At 43.5% G+C, this 23,357-nt stretch overlaps 1 protein-coding gene across 7 annotated transcripts; it reads right to left on the bottom strand.

Moving 5' to 3' along the window:
• Positions 1-14,077: 14,077 nt before the first annotated feature.
• On the bottom strand, positions 14,078-22,333 carry LOC105355531 (uncharacterized). Of its 7 annotated transcripts, none has more exons than XR_013652061.1 (7): positions 22,180-22,333; positions 21,765-21,834; positions 21,618-21,686; positions 20,377-20,876; positions 14,966-20,302; positions 14,832-14,898; positions 14,078-14,722 (listed from the first exon to the last, which is right to left on the bottom strand). XR_013652061.1 is itself a non-coding variant. In XM_078938364.1 (5 exons), exons 3-5 carry the CDS (start codon positions 21,683-21,685, stop codon positions 19,803-19,805), a joined length of 1,068 nt encoding a protein of 355 aa, XP_078794490.1. In that variant the 5' UTR covers position 21,686; positions 21,765-21,834; positions 22,180-22,333; the 3' UTR covers positions 14,078-19,802. The 7 variants fall into 7 exon arrangements, 1 of the variants encoding a protein (XP_078794490.1); XR_013652062.1 differs by having other exon boundaries at positions 14,078-14,341; positions 14,813-14,898; XR_013652057.1 differs by having other exon boundaries at positions 14,813-14,898.
• Between the last annotated feature and the right edge of the window lie 1,024 nt (positions 22,334-23,357).

Consider the following 23,357-nt stretch of genomic DNA (forward strand, 5'->3'; position numbering starts at 1 on the left):
GTGTTTTATTGTTTGTTTGTGTATTTGTTATTTATTGTTATTTATGATTTCCACCTGTGGTGCCGCCTGGCTGGGTATTGAGAGCAACGCCCCGTGGGTGTGGCATCCCACTTAAAGGTGAGCACTGCAGGTGGCGAAAAGGGGAGTGACAGAGTGTGCTGTGTGCTGCATGGCCCTGCGTGTAGCAACAGTGTCGGCAATAAAGGCAGTTCCTCCTCACCTTGGCTCCTCTGCATCCTTTCTCGGCGGGACCCCGTCACACGCACTCACATCTGAGAGGTTAGAGACAAACTTTTCCAGATACTGAAGTGTTAGGAATAATTAGAAATAGAATAGTTAGAAACCCCCTTTTTACTATTATTACATTTGCTTATACCTTTTATTACACTAATGGTTTAAACTTAATTCACTGAGCATGTATTATCATCTCAAAATTATATTGCATCCTAAGACAGCACAACCAAGCTATTGTCCTCACAGTTTCTCCTCATCCTCCCTTTTACTTTTTGTGTGTTCTGGTGTTTGTGCTCTGGCAAATGTCTGTGGGAACATCAGAGAGATCTGACACTTGAAGCTTTATGACCTTCAAGTATCCAGCCTGCAACAGCATGTGGGTGGGTTTTTCACACCATAGATCCCCAGACCATCTTTTGAATATATAAATGTCAGGTATATATACCAAGCCCTGTTCTGAGTGTCTTTGTTCAGACCTGGTCCAGACCTTGTGATCCTGTTCCTCTGTCTGTAACCCTGCGTACAAATCTGTGCTGTTTTGTGCGGAGTAAATCTACACTGAAGCTAAGTAACCGTCTCTGAGTCATTATTCATTCATTTCTGTGTGCTGGAAACTGAAAAGGGAACGAACCAACCTAATATTTTTATTTAATACAGTCCTTTCTAGAAAATCCAGTTTCCTCACATGAAGCATCCCTAGAAACCTGCTTTCTCCTGCTTTGTCTTCTGGCTCACACTTGTCCTGTATAGCTCTGACTTTTTCCTGATCAGGTTTCACACCTTCTGCAGATAGAATGTGAACAACATATACAATTTCATGCATATTTTTTCCATACCCAAGACATTTCTTTGGTTCATGGATGTAGCCACACCTGTTACAGTCTTCTTTATCTTGTGCATTCTCAAAGTGCATGCCAGCTGCTTTCTTTAGTCTAGTAACCTTTATCTTATGCACTGCTACATCTGCTTCCTTATGTAGGGCTTTCATGTGAGTGTGCGTTACCTCACTTGTTCAACAGATGTCCACAGCCTTTGTCAGATTTAAAGCAGTCTCTCTGAGGAGCCTTGCCCTCACACTGTCATTTGTTATTCCACAGACTATGCGGTCTTTTATCAGCTCATCTGTCAGCTGTGCAAACTCACAGTCCTTTGCTTTGTCTTTCTGGTCCGTCACATAAGTAAGGGTTAATGGCCGACGAAGTATGCATTATCACTTTTTAACGCACGCCGTGGAAGCCTGAACCGCCCGACGCGAAGTTGAAAAGTGATGATGCATATTTCGTTGGCCATTAACCCGCTTATACCATGTTACTTACAAAATAAATAAATAGTAACCAGTTTTTAGTCCTTAATTCTTGTTTTTTTTCCCATTTGAATCGCTTTGCGACGCATCACATAACAAATGGTCCGCGCCAAAACACCGCTGCAGTCAAGATTCGGCGAAATAAAGCGATATATATATGCTGATCATCCCGATGGGTTGAATAAAGCATCAGTACAGAGAGAAAGTTCACCTCTTACCGCTTGTTTTTGTCCAAATGATGAAGCAAAAGGTTGTTTTAAAGAAGCCGGTGAGCCGGTGAGTTAGTGATACAAAACATTTAAGCTAGGTGACCGGAACTTCTTTTTTCACCGTGCAGTTATCCTGTGGTATATCACTTTTTAATCCACACCCATCAGCCAATCAGAATCGAGTATTCACCCGGACCATGGTGTAAGCATCAATTCTTTCTTTGCTCCTTGCACTCTGGTAAAACGTAAAACGATGTTTTTTCGGGGCTCACAGTAAACTCTGAACATGCCCTTCAGCCCATCAAATCCATCCACATCTTCATCAAAAATCATCATATTAAATACCTTTATAGCTTCATATCCAGTAACGTGAAGAAATGAAACCTAAGGATTCTTAATTAGGTCTGATAAAAGTTATGAACCAGATAATGATAAATCATGTAATAAAATGGTTACGGTAGAACAGGGGTGGGATTATTTACAGTCAGGACCATAAGTATTTGGACAGAGACACCTTCTTTCTAATTTAGTTTCTGTACATTACCATAGTGAATTTGAAATAAAACTACTCAGATGTCATTGAAGTGCAGACTTTCAGCTTTTAGTCCATGGGTTGAACAAACAGATTGCATAAAAATGTGAAAAACTAAAGCATTTTTTAAACACAATCCCTTCATTTCATGGGCTCTTAAGTAATTGGACAATTGACATCCATGCTATTGCATGGGCAGGTGTGGGCAATTCCCTTGTTATTTCATTATGAGTGAAGCAGATAAAAGGCCTGGAGTTGATTAGAGGACTCGTGCTGCATTTGGAAGATTTAGCTGTGAACAGACAACATGCGGTCAAAGGAGCTCTCCATGCAGGTGAAAGGAGCCATCATTAAGCTGAGAAAACAGAAAAAAACCATGCCAGAAACTGCTACAGTATTAGGAGTGGCAACATCAACAGTGTGGTCCATCCTGAGAAAGAAAGAAAGCTCTGGTGAACTCAGCAACGCAAAAAGACCTGGACGTCCACGGAAGACAACAGTGGTGGATGATGGCAGAATCATTTCCACGGTGAAGAGGAACCCGTTCACAACAGCCAACCAAATGAACAACACTCTCCAGGAGGTAGGCGGATCAATATCCAAGTCTACCATCAAAAGAAGACTGCATGAAAGTAGATCCAGAGGCTACACTGCAAGATGCAAGCCACTCAGAAGCCTCAAGAATAGGAAGGCTAGATTGGACTTTGCTAAAAAGCATTTAAAAAGGTCTGGAGAAACATCTTTTGGACAGATGAAACCAAAATCGACCTCTACCAGAATGATGGCCAGAGAAAAGTATGGAGAAGGCGTGGAGAAGCTCCTGATCCAAAGCACACTACATCATCAGTAAAACACGGTGGAGGCAGTGTGATGGTCTGGGCCTGCATGGCTGCTTGTGGCACTGGGACACTAGTGTTTATTGATGACGTGACACAGGACAGAAGCAGCCCAATGAATTCTGAGGTGTTCAGAGACAGACTGTCTGCGCAGATCCAGGTGAATGCGGCCCTGTCTGCACAGATCCAGGTGAATGCAGCACTGTCTGCGCAGATCCAAGTGAATGCAGCCCTGTCTGCGCAGATCCAGGTGAATGCAGCCCTGTCTGCGCAGATCCAGGTGAATGCAGCCCTGTCTGCGCAGATCCAGGTGAATGCAGCCCTGTCTGCGCAGATCCAGGTGAATGCAGCCCTGTCTGCGCAGATCCAGGTGAATGCAGCACTGTCTGCGCAGATCCAGGTGAATGCAGCCCTGTCTGCGCAGATCCAGGTGAATGCAGCCCTGTCTGCGCAGATCCAGGTGAATGCAGCACTGTCTGCGCAGATCCAGGTGAATGCAGCCCTGTCTGCGCAGATCCAGGTGAATGCAGCCCTGTCTACGCAGATCCAGGTGAATGCAGCCCTGTCTGCGCAGATCCAGGTGAATGCAGCCCTGTCTGCGCAGATCCAGGTGAATGCAGCCAAACTGATTGGACGGCGTTTCATAATCCAGATGGACAACGACCCAAAACATACAGCCAAAGCAACTCAGGAGTTTATTAAAGCAAAGAATGGAATATTCTGGAATGGCCAAGTCAGTCACCTGATCTTAACCCAATTTAGCAGCATTTCACTTGTTGGAGACTAAACTTCAGACAGAAAGGCCCACCAACAAACAGCAACTGTTTGCCGCTGCAGTAAAGGCCTGGCAGAGCATTCAGAAGGAGAAAACCAGCATCTGGTGATGTCCATGAGTTCAAGACTTCAGGCTGTCATTGACAACAAAGGCTTCTCCACCAAATATTAGGAATGACCATTTGGTTTGCAGTTATTTCATTTGTCCAATTACTTATGAGCCCATGAAATGAAGGGATTGTGTTTAAAAAATGCTTTAGTTTTTCACATTTTTATGCAATCTTTTTGTTCAACCCATGGAATAAAAGCTGAAAGTCTGCACTTCAATGGCATCTGAGTTGATTTATTTCAAATTCACTGTGGTAATGGACAGAAACTAAATTAGAAAGAATGTGTCTCTGTCCAAATATTTATGGTCCTTACTGTAAGTTCACTTCTTTCCACTCCCTATCAAGCAATCTTTATTAATATGTCTAATTATCCTAAGTTTGATACGTATTTGTATGACCGATAACTGATGATTGTATACTTATTTGATTGATTGAAATATTCCATTTAAAATAAAGTCAAGTCAAAATTTTTTAATCCAAATCCGCCACATTTGAAGCCACATTTCTTTCAAAACTCAAACTGCTCGGTGGCTTTAACTGTTATATTTTTTTACCTCTGACACCATGTAATGATGTCGGACCTGAAATTCAAACATGTGGAGGCCAGTTTGGGGCCAGCAGGCTAAAGTGCATCACATACTTTGATTAACTGCTCCACACCTAATTGGTTGACTGGCCCAATGAGTTTTTCCAGTTCAGATTCTAACTCCAACCCAAACAATCCTAAATCCGGTGCACTGTGGAGCAGTGGTTAGCGCTCTTGCCGCACAGCAAGAAAGCCCCCATTTCAAGTCCGGGCTTGGGGACCTGAACCAGTACATCAATGGGGGACCTTTCTGTGTGGAGTTTGAATGTTCTCCCCGTGCATGCGTGGGTTTTCTCCAGGGACTCCGACTTCCTCCCACTGTCCAAAAACTTGCTATATAGGTTGATTGGTCAACCTAAATTGTCCTCAGGTGTTAATGTGAGGATGTGTGATTGTGGACACTCTACCCTGCGACAGAATGGCAACCTGTCTTTCCCCCTGCCTTCGCCCACAAGTGGCAGGGATAGGCTCCAGCAGCCCTGTGACCCCAAAAGGGAATAAACAGAGGAATGAATGTTTGGCATTCTCAAACACTGCTCTAAAGATTTTATCCAAGCTCTTTGGGAGATGGCTCTAAATATGTTGATGAGGAATATACCATTATCATATGCCTGACACGAAAGTGCAGTTTTAATGACAATTTTAATCTTTTCTGGAACCGCACTTCTTTTTATTGTCTGGATGGATGGGTAGTTCGATTTTATCAGCAAATATCAGATATGCCGTTCAGACATTACCACGTGACTGACTGTTTTCCAACAAAGCGCTCCTCCAGCCTCTTCTTCTGCTACTAAGGAGCCGCGCGGTTGTCTCACCAGCTCCCCCTGCTGCTCAATTACCTCACAGAATCCCAACTGTTGTGCAACTAATTCCCAAAGGAAATCCCCTTTGTCAGAATACTATTGTTCCTCACAACCTCAACCCATATATATATTCATCCACTCAATTCCTCTTACAACCAGCTAAAGAACCAATATCCTCTTAAAAATAGGAGGTCTAGAAATCCTCATAACTTGGTCACTATTAATCTTTCATCAAACCCTGTGTCATATCCTACACACTTTGGACTTCTGAATATTAGATCCCTGGCTAACAAATCGTTTACTTGCCAGGACCTCATTACTAGCAACAAATTAGATTTTTTTGATTTTATTGATTTCGTGGATTTGATTGATTTTACTGATTTATCGATTTTATTGATTCTAACCACTATCACCGTTTCATGTGTGTGCTGGGTTTTATTTCTCCATACTGGAAACTGTTTTTAATATTGATTTTCTCCCATATTTTTGTACAGCACTTTGTAATCTTGATTTCGAAAAGTGCTATATAAATAAAGTTTATTATTATTATTATTAGTATTATTATATACCCAATTTGTCAAAAAAGCAGCTTGAAAGCCAAGAACAAACTACTGAAAAACCTAACCAGAGGGTCTTTCCTACCTGTTCTTATTGAAGTGGTAGATTCCTTCACTGATTTAATCAGAGGTCCAAAAAAAGCAGGTTAATAAAAAGAGTTTGAGAGAATGAAGAATGCTCAAAAAATGTACTTTCCACGTCAGGTCTGAACCCTCCATCAGATTAAACCCAGAAGATGAATTGGATGAAAAAAATGAAAGCTGTGCTGTTACGGCTGTGGCTGTAATATTGTTTGCTGTGTATGTTTGGAATGTTTTTCTGTATCTGCAGTGGGAGGTTCTGTCTTTCCTTTTTCTTTCACTCCTATAGTTGTATGCAGATTAGATTCCATAGTGTCTGGAGCACCTGATTGGCTGTGGACTTCTAGCTCAGCTTTAAAAACTGCCACATCATCTGTTGGAACACCCCCCCCCCCCCTCCAGCTGGCAGCAGCAGAGCGGTTTGATAGACATTGTAAGAGGCTTTGGTGCTTTTGGGTATTGTATAGTTTTGAGTTTTTCATTGTAAATATATTTTCAGCTTAATTTCAGCCTGGGTCTCATGAAAGTTTTTGAGTTGTTGTTACACCCATTTACATTTTGTAAAATGTGCTGAACGATCGTTGCCTTGTGAAAAAATTAAAAAGTGCGTGAAATAACTTAACCGTTATCTGTCTTTGGTAAAACAAGGAGACAGAGAGAACAGCAGCAGCAGCGATTGACGCAGACTCTGCAGAGAGAATGCAAAACTCCTGATCTGGAGTTTCCTTCTACCTAAGGCCCCTCCGGCCTACAGACGCCTGATGCTCCGAGGAAGGTTGACTCCAAGGTGGAAGAAATTTCTCCCCAAATACCACCAGACAAATGCAACGCATTCCCCATGAAGGAAATGCAGACACATCTAGCCACACTACAACTCCCAGCAACCACCAGCGCACACTTCCTGGATGCTGCACACCGGACTCATTCATTCATCAACAACAGCATACTGAGCTCTGCACTGAGTGAAGCTCAGTGTGAAGTGTTATTTGTGCCACTCTGCCTTCATTACTGAGCGTTATATCTGGATCTTCTGCCCCCTGCCCCGCCTATCGTCTGGATTTTAACCTTCCCGTCTCTTCTCTGATGATCTCATGCCTGTTTTTGACCTCTGCCTGCCTGACTCTGATTCAGCTTTGTGGACTTTCAGCTGAGCTAATAAACCTCCTGCATTTGGATCCAGCCATCTTCTTATGACATTAGGATTAAAGGGGGAGGAAAAATGTAAGTGAAAGTAATCATGGGGAAGCATAAAAAAATCAGATGAGATACAACAGGAAAAAACAAAGGAAAGCATGACAGGAAATGGACTAAGTCATACATAAAAGGATTTATTTCAGTTAAATGGTTTATTTTGTTGGGGGTAAAGATACATAAGTTGTGGTGTGTTGTGTTTTGTGCTTTTGTTTAGTTTTGATAGGATCCTTGCAGTAATTATTATGATAATAAACATTGGAGAAGGAGAGTGATGTAAACATTGGAGGAACCTCACATAAAGCATCAGAAGCCATCAAGATGCTCAGTGATGACAAATCATGTGGCTAGATTTCACTACCGATGAGCATCTTAAATAACCCAGCATGAGGATTTTTTCCACTACTCACCATTGGTTTTAATGTCTGTATCGATGGTGCCTGTGATTAAAAACAAGACAGGCAAGCTTGACTGTGTTGACAATTATAGACCAATAGCATTGGCCAATGTCTTCTCAGAGGATTTGGAAAGAATTTGATCTCAAACAAATCATGATATTATCTCATGTGCTGATAATCAGTTTGGTTTTAGAACTCAACATGGGACAGACATTTGCATTTGTGTTTTAAAGGAAATTGTTAACAAGTACAGACAAGATAATTCATCTGTATTTTTATTGATGCATCTAAAGCCTTTGGCAGGGTAAATCACATTAAACTTTTTAATTCAATTTTCAATTCAATTTTATGTGTGTAGCCCAAATTCACAACAACATTCAGATGGGCTTCGTAGGAAAGCCTTAGGGCAGGGGTCGGCAACCCAAAATGTTAGAGCCAAACAAAAAACAAACATGTCTGGAGCCGCAAAATATTAAAAGCCCTATTTAAGCCTTATAATGAAGGCATCACATGCGATGTGTATCTATATTAGCTATATTAGCCTACTATCAAAATGATTAAGATTAAATGATTATTTGCCCTGCAGTGCATTCTGCGGAGAACGACGCGTCACGTGACTGCTCTGTTGTGCAAGTTTAACTTGTAGCCACAAAAGTATTTAAATGAAGGAAATGACGGAGACTTCCGGGGGCAACGAAATAAGATGGACGCATAGTGGTGAGCTCCGATTACTCGGCTGCCTGTGGAATGTTGGTCCACTCTTCTTCAATGGCTGTGTGAAGTTGCTGGATATTGGCAGGAACTGGAACACGCTGTCGTATACGCCGATCCAGAGCATCCCAAACATGCTCAATGGGTGACATGTCCGGTGAATATGCTGGCCATGCAAGAACTGGGATGTTTTCAGCTCCCAATACATTGAATTGTGTACAGATCCTTACAACATGGCGCCGTGCATTGTCATGCTGCAACATGAGGTGATGTTGCTGGATGTACGGCACAACAATGGGCCCCAGGATCTCGTCACGGTATCTCTGTGCATTCCAAATGCCATCAATGAAATGCACCTGTGTTCTTCGCCCATAACATACTGTATGCCTGCCCATACCATAATCCCACGACGACAATAGACAACCTGATCAACTCTATGCAAAGGAGATGTGTCGCACTTCATGAGGCAAATGGTGGTCACACCAGATACTGACTGGTTGTCTGAGTCCCCTGACCCCCTCCATAAAACAAAACTGAAGATTTCAGAGTGGCCTTTTCTTGTGGCCAGTCTAAGGCACACCTGTGCAATAATCATGCTGTCTAATCAGCATCTTGATATGGCACACCTCTGAGGTGGGATGGATTGTCTTGGCAAAGGAGAAGTGCTCACTATCACAGATTTAGACAGATTTGTGAACAATATTTCAGAGAACTGGTTATTTTGTGTATGTGGAAAATGTTTCACATCTTTGAGTTTATACCATAAAAAATGGGAGCAATAACAAAAGTGTTGCGTTTATATTTTTGGTCAGTGTATATCCTTTGTGTGGAAGCCACATTGTTCAGTGTTTGTTTGTTGTAAAATAGTTCAGGTTTATGTTCTGTATTAGATTGCCTTTCAAACATCTCAATATCCATGGTAATGGTATTTTTATTAATTAAATTAATTAAGATCTTCTTTCTTTCTCTTTCGGCTTTTCCCATCAGGGGTCGCCACAGCGAATCATCCTTTTCCACCTCACTCTATCATGGACATCTTCTACCCTAACATTAGCCAACTTCATGTCCTCTGTTAAGACATCCATGTATCTCCTCTTTGGCCGTCCTCTTGCCCTCCTGCCAGGCAGCTCCATCTCCAACATCCTTCTACCAATATATCCACTATCCCTCCTCTGAACATGTCCAAACCATCTCAGTCTGGCTTCTCTGACTTTGTCGCTAACACAGGCAACCTGAGCCGTCCCTCTGATGTACTCGTTCCTTATCCTGTCTAACCTGGTCACTCCTAAGGAGAACCTCAACATCTTCATCTCCGCTACCTCCATCTCAGCCTCTTGTCTCTGTCTCACTGCTACCGTCTCTAACCCATAGAGCAGAGCTGGTCTCACCACTGTCTTGTACACCTTTCCTTTGAGTCTTGCTGGCACTCTTCTGTCACACAACACTCCTGACACTTTCCTCCACCCGCTCCAACCTGCCTGCACTCGCCTCTTCACCTCTTTTCCACACTCCCCATCACACTGAACTGTTGACCCCAAGTACTTAAACTCCTGCACCTTCTTCACCTCAGCCCCCTGTAACCTAACGCTTCTACCTTGATCCCTCTCGTTCAGACACATGTATTCTGTCTTACTACGACTGACCTTCATACCTCTTCTTTCCAGAGCAAACCTCCACCTCTCTAGCTGTTCCTCCACCTGCTCTCTACTCTCACTGCAAATTACAATGTCATCCGCAAACATCATTGTCCAGGGAGATTCCTGTCTTACCTCGTCTGTCAGCCTGTCCATCAGCATAGCAAACAAAAAAGGACTCAAAGCTGATCCTTGGTGTAGTCCCACCTCCACCTTGAACTCCTCTGTCTGACCTACAGCACATCTCACCACCGTCATACTTCTCTCATACATGTCCTGAACTACTCTGACATACTTCTCTGCCACTCCAGACGACCTCATACAGTACCACAGCTCCTCCCTCGGCACCCTGTCATACGCCTTCTCTAAATCTACGAACACACAATGCAGCTCCTTCTGACCTTCTCTGTACTTTTCCATCAACATTCTCAAAGCAAAAATGGCATCAGTGGTGCTCTTACGGGGCATGAAACCATACTGCTGCTCACAAATCTCCACCTTCTTCCTAAGCCTGGCTTCCACTACTCTTTCCCACAGCTTCATTGTGTGGCTCATCAACATTATTCCTCTATAGTTGCTGCAGTTCTGCATGTCACCCTTGTTCTTAAAGATCGGAACCAGAACGCTTCTCCTCCATTCCTCAGGCATCTTCTCACTCTCTAAAATCCTATTGAACAACCTTGTTAGAAATTCCACTGCTGCCTCTCCTAAGCACTTCCATACCTCCACAGGTACGTCATCAGGACCAACGGCCTTTCCGCTCTTCATCCTTTTCAGAGCCTTCCTAACCTCATCCTTTCCAATCTCTGCTACTTCCTGCTCCACAACAACCACATCTTCCTCCCTTCTTTCCCTGTCATTTTCCACGTTCATCAGCTCCTCAAAATACTCCTTCCATCTTTTCTGTACACTCTCTTGGGTTGTTAGCACCTTTCCATCTCTGTCCTTAATCACCCTTATCTGTTGCACGTCCTTCCCATCTCTGTCTCTCTGTCTGGCTAGCCTGTACAAGTCCTTCTCTCCTTCCTTTGTGTCTAACCTGTCATAAAGCTCATCGTAAGCTTTCTGTTTGGCCTTTGCCACCTCTCTCTTCACTCTACGCTGCGCTTCCTTGTACTCCTGTCTACCTTCCTCAGTCCTTTCTACATCCCACTTCTTTTTAGCCAACCTCTTCCTCTGGACGCATTCCTGTACTTCCTCATTCCACCACCAAGTCTCTTTACCGTCTTTCCTCTTTCCAGATGACACACCTAGCACCTTCCTACCTGTTTCCCTGATAATTTCTGCTGTAGTTTCCCAGTCATCTGGAAGCTCATCCTGACCACCCAGACCCTGTCTCAACTTCTGCCTAAATTCCTCACAAGTTTCTTCATTCTGTAGCTTCCACCACTTGGTCTTCTTTTCTGTTTTCCCTCTCTTCTTCTTCCTGACCTCCAGGGTCATCTTACACACCACCATGAGGTGCTGTCTGGCTACACTCTCTCCTACCACCACTTTGCAGTCATTAACCTCTCTCAAATGACCTCGTCTCCATAGGATGTAGTCCACCTGAGTACTCCTACCTCCACTTCTGTATGTCACTCTATGTTCCTCTCTCTTCTGGAAGTAAGTGTTGACTACAGCCATTTCCATCCTCTTCGCAAAGTCCACCACCATCTGTCCCTCCAGATTCCTTTCCTTCACACCAAACCTGCCCATCACCTCCTCATCACCTCTATTGCCCTCACCAACATGCCCATTAAAGTCTGCTCCAATAACAACTCTCTCTCCTCTGGGGAAACTCTGTATGACCTCATCCAACTCACTCCAGAATCTCTCCTTCACTTCTAACTCACAGCCAACCTGTGGCGCATACCCACTGACTACATTCACCATCACCCCTTCAATTTCTAACTTTAGGCTCATCATCCTGTCTGAGACTCTTTTCACCTCTAGAACACTGTTTACAAACTCCCCCTTCAGAATCACTCCTACCCCGTTTCTCTTCCTATCAACACCATGATAGAACAGTTTGTATCCTCCTCCAATACTACGTGCCTTGCTGCCCTTCCACCTTGTCTCCTGCACACACAGTACATCTACCTTCCTTCTCTCCATCATGTCTGCCAGCTCTCTGCCTTTCCCTGTCATTGTGCCAACGTTAAGAGTCCCTATTCTCAAACCTATGTTCCTGCCTTTTCCCTTCTCTCTCTGGCCACGGGCCCTTCTGCCTCCCCTCTTTCTTCGACCAACAGTAGTCAAATTTCCACCGACACCCTGTAGGTTAACAGCATCGGTGGCGGTCGTTGTTAACCCGGGCCTCGACCGATCCGGTATGTCTAAAGTGTTGTGGATGATTCGCATGGTTATTTTGGCAATTTTTACGCCGGATGCCCTTCCTGACGCAACCCTCTCTATTTATCCGGGCTTGGGACCGGCACAGAGGCAACTGGCTTGCAACCCCTGTGGCTAGATTAATTAAATTAATTAAGATACTGTCGTTAAATGTTAATGGTCTGAATAACCCAATAAAACAGAAAAAAATTATGACTGCTTTGAGGAAGGATAAAACACAAATTGTATACCTTCAGGAAACCCACCTATCAAGACATAAAAATAAGGAACTAAAGAAATTTGGATATACTGAATCTTTTTATAGTTCATTTCAACATGGGTGCAGAAGAGGGGTGGCTATACTTATCCCCAATATGATAAAGTTTGAATATTTCAACCACATCTCGGATAAAGAAGGGAGATTTATTCTTGTAAAAGGAAGGCTGGAAAACGAAATGGTCACGATGGTTAATGTCTATGCTCCAAACAGGTTTCATCAAAGGCCGTCAAACCCAAGACAGTATAAGAAGAACGCTACATGTTATTGACCATATCCAAAGAAACAACACAAGTGCAGTCCTCATAGGTCTCGATGCAGAAAAAGCATTTGATAGCGTGAATTGGACATTTTTATATCTAGTACTCGAAAAATTTGGTTTCAGTACAAAAGCTGTTAAATGTCTTAAAACACTTTACCAAAATCCCACTGCGAGAATCAAAATAAATGGGAGCCTCACTGAAAGTATACGTTTAGAACAATCTACAACACAAGGCTGGTGTCTGTCCCCAACAATGTTTGCATTATTTATCGAACTTTTAGCACAAGCAATCAGGAAAAACCAAGACCTCAAAGGAGTCAGGATTGGGGGAGAGGAACACATTATTGGACTTTTTGCCGACGATGTAATTTGCTTTCTAGAACAGCCAGAGACAGAAATCCCAGTCTTGATTGACCAGCTAGAAGCCTTTGGTCTTTGCTCTGGGTATAAACTTAACTTGGCAAAGACACAAGTTTTAACATTTAATTTCTCACCATCCAACAACTTACAACTGAGATACAATCTGAATTGGAAAAAAAACAAATTGACATATCTTGGAGTGACATTAACAAGAACACTGGAAGATCTATATGATGCCAACTACACCAAACTAAATAGGGAAATAAAAAATGATCTGGACAGGTGGAATGTTCTTTCATTGGATATGGGTTCAAGGATAGAAACCATAAAGATGAGTGTCCTGCCCCGACTTTTGTACTTATTCCAATCCCTGCGTGTTGAAATACCAGAGAAGCAATATAGATTGTGGGACACCATTATTTCCAGATACATTTGGAGTGGACGTAGACCAAGAATTAAATTTGATACTTTACAATTAAGTAAAGATAAAGGAGGCATGGCACTACCAAATCTTAGGGAATACTTCCATGCTGCACAACTTAAACCGGTAATCTGTTGGTGTGATGACAAGTTTGTATCGAAATGGAAAAATGTGGAGCAATTCATACAGGACAGGAAAATTCATAGTTTTATTGGAGATAGACAAGAAGCCCTGAATATAATTAGCGAAATGGGAAAGGTTACAGAATTTACGATAAAATTATGGTACAAGGTTGTGAGAAAATACAAACTAGAGAAAGAGCTTAGGATTCTCAGCTGGATAACCTATGATATGGACTTCATTCCAGGCTCTCACGACAAACACTGCATTGTTGGAAAAACATAATTAGATATTTCATAATGTGGTCCCGAGGGAGTTTATTTTTCTATTGGCAGATGCACACAAAAGAAGGCAGGAGACGGAGGTACAAAAATTAAAATGATTTTATTACAAAACATTAAAACCAATTAAAAATGGACCCGTTAAAAGACATACACAACAAATTCAGTATGCTGAGGACCAGAAGACTTAAGGGAGGTGGAGGCTCCCAGAGAACAAAGATAAAATTTCACCCCACTCACGTGATGCAGACCACACACACTGTGAACCCTTCACCCAAGGACACGACACTCCAAACTGGGGGGATAGCCTCCACCTAGAATTCTGGGCTGGCACCTGAGTCCTCAGCACTGAGGGAGGGGGAAACAAAGGTGGATCACACAATAAAATCCAGTTAAAACACAGGTCTAAAAGAATTGTGTAAAAATGCTAAAAACAAAATAAAAGAAACTCTCGTGAGAGTAAGTCCGCCCGTAGGGTGCTGCGCAATGAACGGAGCGCGGCCGAGCTTTTATTCTCGTTGGTGGAGGATTCAGGCGTGACGCCCCGTTAGTCCTCCGTTGCTCAGGCTCAAAGGCAGCTGAGGAGCACCCGGGCCCGGCAGAACCCTGGTCAGGAGTCTACAGGGATTCTGATCACGAGCGGTGACAGTTCCTTAAAATAATTCTAAAATTCAATATATAAAAAGCAGCAGCTGTTCAGCAGGTGGGAGCGTCAGAAAGTCCCCGGCGCTGCAAGAACAACAAACATTACCAAAATAAAACAAAACAAAAAAAGAACAGCTTAAAGGCAAGCGCAGGACTTGACCCTCGCCGGCTTACCAGACAGACTGTTCGTCACCTGGGAGGCGCGCTCAATTGCAGAGGCTGTATTTTGCTCAATCTGTGCCTGCAGGTCTCATCCGGAGCTGAAAGAGTGTGTTAATATGAGGCAGCGAACAAACTCTTGTCATTAGCCTACCACCGCTACTTTACCTGTGAGGCTAGCCGGAGGTGTGAAAACAGGAAGTGGGCGGTTCCAATGGCCAAATGCTGCCCCTGGCCGAGTGAAGGCTTCTTTGCCCTTTATAGCGCCCCATGAGGCCACTGCTAGTAATCATCTGCCCTACAGCACCTGAGCCAATTAATCCTGCCACAATCACACCAAAAATCACAAACAAGCACACTTTGCTGCCACAGCCATGTTGGAGAAAATGTGGAGACATAAACGTAGATCATTCCCACATCTTTTGGTCTTGTCCCAAAGCCAGTCCCTTTTGGAATAATATATATATGTATCTGGGGACTCATTCATTCATTCATTTTCTTAACCGTTTTCCACAGGTCACGGGGCTGCCGGAGCCTATCCCGGCCACTTGTGGGCAAAGGCAGGGGACAACCAGGACAGGTCGCCAGTCTGTCACAGGGTAGAATGTCCACAAACACACACCCATTTACTCTCACACTCACACCTATGGACATTTAGATTGACCAATCAACCTATGAAGCATGTTTTTGGATGGTGGGAGGAAGCCAGAGACCCCAGAGAGAACCCACGCATGCACAGGGAGAACATGCAAACTCCACACAGAAAGGTCCCCTGTTGATGTAGTTTTTCACGTCCCCCAGCCGGGACTTGAACTGGAGGTCTTCTTGCTGTGAGGCAAGAGCGCTAACCACTGCGCCACCGTGCAGCCACTGTATCTGGGCAATATATCAGAAAATGTTCTAAAAAATGACAAATATTTCGTCAAAATTTTTCTAGCTGCAGGCAAGAAAACAATCAGGAGACAATGGTACACAACAGATTCACCAGCACAGCAGAAATGGGAATAAAATGTGGAAGAAATATATGTGATGGAATTGTTGAACAATAGGAACTCAAGAAGATCTTTGTCAAAAAAGATGGGAGAAATGGGCTAACCACAAAGCAGATGGACAATGCTGTTAAAAATCTATAGACTCAAGGCAACCCAAGGCATTACTTGTTTCTTTTGTTGTTTTGCTTTGTAAACTTATTTTTACTGTTCCCTCTGCTTTCTGTTGTATGTTTAACTGTGTTTAAAAATCAATAAAAAGAAAGTAAAAAAAACTGAAGGAAATGACATTATGATTAAATTCTGTGTCAAAAAGATTTTTTCCCTTAACACTGTAAAGTCCTATTCCCTATTTCCTCAGGAAATGTCATTCAGAAATGTGGTTATTTTTTGTTTTTTGTATTAAGGACACGTCAGCTGTAAGTCATGTGACTGACGGTACCGGGGACTGATTTGATAAAGAGGACCAAAGTAAGGGGGGGGGCGCATCCTGTCCAACTTCAGGGAGTCTACGAGAGACCTGAGGAGAAAAAGAAAAAAGAAGCGCATCAAACGCCCGAGGCATCGGATTCCGTTTTGGGATTAATTTCTGTTTGGACTCGCTTGGACGATCAACCCTTGGGTGAGAGGATTCCTTTTTTTCGTTTGGATGTCGTTTCATTGTGGAGAATGCCTACGTGTCGGGAGTGGGAGTGACCGTGAACTCTGAACGGAAGACGCTACAGCACGGACATTAACGGGACATTTAAAGAAAACAAATCGCTTGTGAGAGACTGAGGATTATTATACTATTTGGGTTTTTTCTGTTGTTTTGGTTTACTTGTGTTATATAAAAGAAACTGAATAACAAAGAGTAAAATCTGCTGTGTGTATATATCAATTTAAAGAACCTAATTACCCTAAAAACGTAATGAGCAGTATAAATAAATAGATGATCGTTACATATGGTGGCCAGTTTGGGGAAAGATTTTTTTTGATATATGTACATTTTTTGTTGCATAAATCATGGCAGCTAGAACAAGTGAGGGTTTGAGTGGCTTATACAATCCAGATGCTTTGAAAGATCATGAGTCTGTTGATCCGGATTTTACTGTTGGTCGATTTGTAACCATAAGAGAGAAATCTCCAAGTGAAATAACAGCTATGTTAGGTTTATTATATTTAGATGATGAAGAGGATGAAAATGAATGTATTGCTCCGCAAGACATCAGAAACCGGAAAGCTAAACTTCTAACCAATGTTGAGGTTGTTCATGTTAATGCGGATGATGATGGTGCTAATGCAGTGGATGAGCAACAGTATAGAGCAGGGGTCGGGAACCTATGGCTCGCGAGCCATATATGGCTCTTTTGATGGTCACATGTGGCTCGCAGACAAATCTTTAATTAGTTTTTTTTTTTTCATTAGACCAGTCCTTCTCGGGCGCGATGCGATGCCAGAGGCGCGCAGTAGTAGCGGTGCTTAGAGAGAAAAATCTGCGCCAGCGCTATCAGTTACTATTATCTATTATTTCACAGAGTTTGTACCAGCTGGAAACCTGTGAATTGCCGTGCCTAAAACTGCGCTCTCTTTCAGTTGCGGGGACGGGAGGTGTGAGGGAGAAAGCAGAGGGTGGGGGTGAGGGGTTGTGGGGACAGCAGGTGAATCTCGCAGGGATTGTAAAAACCTAAAACCCGCTGCCCGTCACTCACTGCAGCGTGTGAGTGTATGTTTGGCTCCGCGTCTGCATGTGATCAGTCTTTGTCACATCTACAGAACATTCAGACCTACGACCACGTTTAAAGTCTCAACGCCTGCATGAAGCAGAAACTCACCACGTATCAACCAGACTAGACCATCAGCAAAACCACCACGAGAAATATTCATCATTTATTAGCAACAGCATAACCATGTTACTAAAAAGAATCCACAGACTTATTGTACTTTGAAAGTGTTGAAATTAAATCAAATGCACACATTCATTTGTATATTTAGTTTTAAACAAATTGTCGCGGACTGAGTTGGATGGCTGTTGGGCCGCGTTAAAAGTTCTGGAGTTCATTGAACGCATCATGCAGAGATCTGATTGGCTCTCAGTTCTGTCGCTCAGCCTGTTGTTAGGTAATTTGGACCAATGGGGTTCAGCTGTGGGCCAAATAAGGGAAATGGGAGGGCTGGAGCGGGAGGGGGGAATATAAAGGTGGGAGAAGCGCTCTCTCTCGTGTCGGCGGGAGAGATTCAGGAGTTGCTGAATTAATTGTACGGCGTTTGTTGCGGTCTGCAGTAATCGGAATAAAGAACCTTAAAAGAGGTTAAGTCTCCGTGCCTCAGTGTGGGAAAGGGACACTACATTATTGTATGGCTCTTTCAAAATTACAATTAAAAATATGTGGCGTTTATGGCTCTCTTGGCCAAAAAGGTTCCCGACCCCTGGTATAGAAGATCAGAGGATCAGAAGGAGCAGAACATAAAAGCTGACCTAAAATGTGTAACCCATGAAGTTGTTGCTTCAAAAGAGCAGGTCCATAACTTAGAAGTAAGAGTGAGGGATTCCATTACAAGTTCTTTCAATCGAGAAAGTAATTCCAGAGAATATATTCATGTTTGTTTTGCAAAAATGGGCCTGCATGCACGGGGGACGCATTCGGACCGCCAGACCACTGGTCAGATGAGCCGATGATGATGTGAGGAGGGCGCACGCACCGGGAGCAATTGGACTGCTGGGACCGCCGGTTCTGCAATGCAGTCAACATGCAGGGGCGGGGCAGGGAATGTATCATTGTAAGTAGCCTGACGTGACTTAGCAGACTGGTTGAAACACACAAGAAGGCTGGGTGTAGCCTGGATGTTGGAGTGCCTTTGGTGCTGCCGCTTGTGTTTCCACGCAGGAGGACACGACACGGGGAGGAGTGTGTGACGCTGAATACGCCCAGAGGCAGAGGGGAACTCTGCCCCCCCCCCTGTAAGTATTGGGACAGCGTAGCCACACTCCTCAGAATGGCCTAAGGCAATCGCGGTAGCTTCTGGTGCTGGCAGATGTGTTTGCCTGCAGGTCCTGGTGCGTCTGACCAGAAGACTTCCCTGATCATGGAGGGAGTGGACATCACGGACCAAGTCTGGAGGGAGGAGGGCGTCCCCTTGATCCCGGATCTGTGGCCTCCCCAAGCTGCTTTTTATTGTGTCAACTGTCCCTCGAACTTTTGGTATTTTTTATTTTTTAGTAGTTTTAGCATTTTGTGGTGTTTTATCCTTCCTATGGCTTTTTTAGAACTGTTTTTTATGTATTTTGTAGTTTTTAGCCATATCTCAGTGGCCAGCCAGTCTTTATTATTAAGAAACTGTTCCATTGGCAAAGAAACCTGGGTTCTCTTTGGTGCTATGTGTGTTCTCACCCAGATCATCTCTCTAACCTGCAATAATTCAATTTCATGTTTTTCATTCCATCTCCTAACTTCTTACAGCCCTTACCATATACCCCCGGTCACAGTTGCATCTAATTTTCCTGCTTTTAAACTTTCTGTTTATGTGATGTCAGTCATAAAGTAAAATATTCTGGTCATATCATCAATGATTAACTTACAGATAATGATAATGCCATCCACAGACAACGGTGTATTTTATATGCACAGGCAAAAATGCTTGTTTTATTCATCTTCTACAATCTTAAAATTCTTCTATTCAAAACTTGCTGTGTACTGCCCACCTGTGGACCAACTACAGGGCATCCAGCATGAGGAAGCTACAGGTGGCCTATAATGCCCTGAAGATCAGCCATGGTAGTGCAATTGGTGCAAGTGTTGATAATTTGAACACTTTATCTACTTTTTCATATATCGTCTTAACACTACTAATAACAATCATCTTTACTCTCACCAATGTGTCAGAAGTCAGAACTCTGTCTCCCCCTCTGGTCAGCAGTGGGAACTAACCACACTTCCTGGATGCTGCAAACCTGACTCATTTATTTATTCAACCACAGCATTCTTAAGCACTGCACTGAAGTGTCGTTTGTGCCTCTCTGCCTTCATCATTGAACGTTATATCTGGACTTGGTTCTCTGAAGCTATTTTATCAGCTACCCTGACTATGTTCTTTGATATGTCCAACATTATGCTTTCCAGTTTTTCAGAGTAGAGCGGGTCGTCATCATTTATCTGTAGCAGAACTCCCATCATTTCCGCCACCACGTTCAACACAGGCTCCAGCAGGATCAGACAGCGGGTCTGCAGCTCTGCCACACTCGCCACTCCACACAGCAGCCCCAGTTGATGGACAACTTTTTTAGTTTTACTCTGAAGAGCTTCAACAGTTGATCGTGTCAAAGCCAAGTGCAACAGTTTGAGCCCAGTTTCATGAATCCTCCTGTTGGCCTCTTTGATGTCGGTCTGAGCTTGAGAGAGGAGTCCCTCATAGCGGGACACTTGGTTGGAGTAGGACGTTATCTGAGATTCACACTTCTCGACCTCACTCTGAGCTTTGGCTATCTGCTCAGAGGCTGAGTCTAGATCATTTTGACCAACACCCAACATGACTCCCCCTGAAAGAGACACTAATCAGACTGAAATACTCCATTAAACTTTCTGTTGGTGGATGTTCAGTGGATTTACTTACCAGCAATCCATCCCAAAACTGGAACTACCATTAGGTGAGTTCCAATATCTCTGATTGTCTCTGCTTCATCTCTTTTCTTTCTCATGTTGCGCAGAGTTGTTTCTGCTGTCTGCAGGTTGTCTTTCTCAGTCTTCAGAGCGTCTTTGTAACTCTGCAAAGAAGACCCGTTTGAGTCCAGCTGGAGTCTCAAGTCTCCTAGTTCACCTTCTCTCTTCTTCTTCTGTTCCTCCAAGGAACTTTTTTCTGCGGTCAGACTCTCAGTCTCCTCATCAAGGTGCTGCAGTTCTTTAGCAACTATCTGCTCTGACTCTTCCAGATGCTGCTTCATGTCCTGGATCTCTTGTCTCATGTTATCAAATGTCTGACATCCAGGAAGAACCATGTCAGAGTTCGTACTGAGGAGCATCTCTGACAGGTTGTTGAGGGACCGGAGACCTCTCAGCAGAGGTCCTGACTCCCTCAGACCCAGGTTCATCTCCTTAGAGCTGCAGGGCAAAAGACTGGAGAAACAAGCAGATGGATAGATTACATATGATCTTTTAACTATTTAAGTTAATCTTGTCATCAGTAAATAAAGCTTTTTTGTAAAGACCAAAGACATCAATTGAGCTGTGGTCGCTCTGGCCTTGGCTGTCCCAAACATGTCCACTTCTACAGAGTGAAAGGTGGCTGTAATGTGGAGGACAGCCCTCTGCTGTTGCTCATCCCACTTTTGGGGTCATCTTGCTAAGCCCCTCCCCTTCTGTGCCCAGTCTGGTACGGGCGCACCTCCCACTGCCTCCAGAGCAGTCCACGGATGCCCCTCCAGCAGACCACTCCACCAGATGTACAAGTGTTTTTGGGTGTATTGTGCTTCTGTGTTATGAGTTTGTATTTTTTTCCTGTGTATGAACATAGAATGCAGTGTGGTGATGCACACTACCACCAATAAGCGGATCCCTTCTTGTAACTCCCACACTGAGCAAAGGCCAGATGCTCGGCAGTCAGCCCTGAACTGTCTTTACATATTTTGGTTGTCTGTCTGATTTTCTTCGGCTTGAACTGAAACGTAATTTCGTGTGGCTGTTAAAGCTGTGCATATGACAAATACATGAACCCATAAAATAACATCAACATGGATCAGCCACGTTTTTCAGCTAAAGATCAGCTTGAACAGCTTTTCCATTCAAATCAAATCTGTATTGTTCCTTAAAGAAGCCTCTCAAAGTTTGTGAAGTTCTAGGTTAAATGAGATTGTTTACCCGGAACAGGTCACAGTCTGTCCTTCAAAGTATTTGTTGATGATCGTGGTGAACGTTCTTGACTTCATGCTGAAAGTTTAAAGCAAAGGTCACAGTTGAAACACAGACATAAATATACCGGGGAAAAATCCCACAGTGAAATCTTACTTGAGCCTTGAGTTGATCAGTCCTCCTCTGACTTGTGACCAGCGCAGATGTGTCTCTGCTTCAAACAGCTCTAAAATAAATCCGTGTGGAAAAACCTCTGTCAGTCTGTGCTAAAGGACAGTTTCTCCTCAGACAAAAGCTGCTAAACTAAAGCTAAACCAGTTGCAGTCATAAAGCCACAACCACTTTATTAAGAATTCCACTGTCATAACCTTTTTCTCCTGTTTCGTGTTTGCAGTCACTACAGAACCATTTTTTCCTCTTTTCATTTAGTCAAATGTATTCATACGTGAGACACACATTGATTTTCAACGACAGCTTAAAAAAAAACACGTGAGAGTGAAGAAAAGAACGTTCCATCTTCTAGTTCAGGTCCTGGAGAGTGATGGAAGCAAAGGGCAGAGAGCTGTCTCACCTGAAACCTCCCTGGGGCCGCTCTGCTCCGTCTGCTCCTGCAGCGCCTGTTTTCACTCAGCAGTGAGCTGATTTAGGGTCCGGGAGGGGTCTGGATTCCGGAAATGTTTTTTTCTAAGCCAGCTCATGGAAAAAGCCAGCTGCTTGTTTTTCCTGCGTCAGCTTTGTCAAATAAACCTACAAAAAAAGCGAATGACTTCCAGAAATGCAATGAAATCATGAAATGAATCATCAGTCTAAGTGGAGCGCCCCCCTTTAACACACATGTCCCAGGACCTGGATCATTGCAGCTGCCCTAATGTAATCTGGCATGCATCTCAGCCTTGAGGCCTGCGACTGTGATCTTTGTGAGCTTTGTTCATGACAGGAACAGAGAGGTTCAGTCTGTAGCTGTGTTTACATGGACAAAAGTAATGGGAATGATCAGAATAAAAATGCGTCATGTAAACACGCCGTTCGGAATTCTGTGCCCCGATCAGACTCATTCGCATCAAAACTTCCTTCCAAATGGAGATAGGTGGGTTATGCAAATTGTGATCCGATCGTGCCGCAAGTAAACATTTTATTCTGATTGTAGGTCACTACTGCTCTGGTTGAGGTCATGCGTAGATGGTGTGGTGCTTCAGAGAAGGCTTTAGAGCCCAACAGGACCGGCCGGCTGCTCCAAGCAAGAGGAGCGGCTCTGGGACGGTGTGTGTGCTAACGGCGGCGGCTGCCCAGTCCTGAGAAACCATGAAAACAATCATGTGAATTTGAGTTTCCAGTCGTGTGTAGAGAAAAATAAAGGCTGATGTTATTCCCACATATCCTCATGCAGTCAAGATGCAGATTGTGGCGCTGACCGCATGGATTTTAGGTGCATCCAAAACTAAAATTAGTTGGCGTGCTTTAACCTAACCCTTCTTCAGGGTCTGTGCGCCCAAGAAAAAAAGCACGGATAAAAGAAAAAAGAGCGAACAGCCGCTTAGTAATAATCCAAGTCCAGAGATGGAAATTGACTTCATAGTTTTCCATTTTTCAATAGTTAATGGTAGATAAGTGAATTCTGACTCAGCGGCTGTCTAAAGCTCTGTCTGTTTGTTTGGTATCCCCCCTCATTGTCTCCCTTTATACTATATCGCTGACAACAGCTTGACTTTGTACCCAACTATTCACACACACCCCAACCCATTTCCTGTA

The sequence above is a fragment of the Oryzias latipes genome, chromosome 20, assembly GCF_053564925.1.
Source record: "Oryzias latipes strain Hd-rR chromosome 20, Olatipes_Hd-rR_3.1".
In the NCBI taxonomy this organism is placed as follows: domain Eukaryota; kingdom Metazoa; phylum Chordata; class Actinopteri; order Beloniformes; family Adrianichthyidae; genus Oryzias; species Oryzias latipes.

Bases quoted from the DNA above. Each gene is read 5' to 3' on its own strand.
- LOC105355531 (XM_078938364.1), bottom strand. From the start codon at position 21,685: ATGAAGTCAAGAACGTTCACCACGATCATCAACAAATACTTTGAAGGA. The intron at 20,877-21,617 runs GTAAACAATCTC...TTGTTTCTCCAG, and splicing joins CAGACTGTGACCTGTTCCGG to TCTTTTGCCCTGCAGCTCTA. The intron at 20,303-20,376 runs GTAAGTAAATCC...TGTCTCTTTCAG, and splicing joins AGTTTTGGGATGGATTGCTG to GGGGAGTCATGTTGGGTGTT.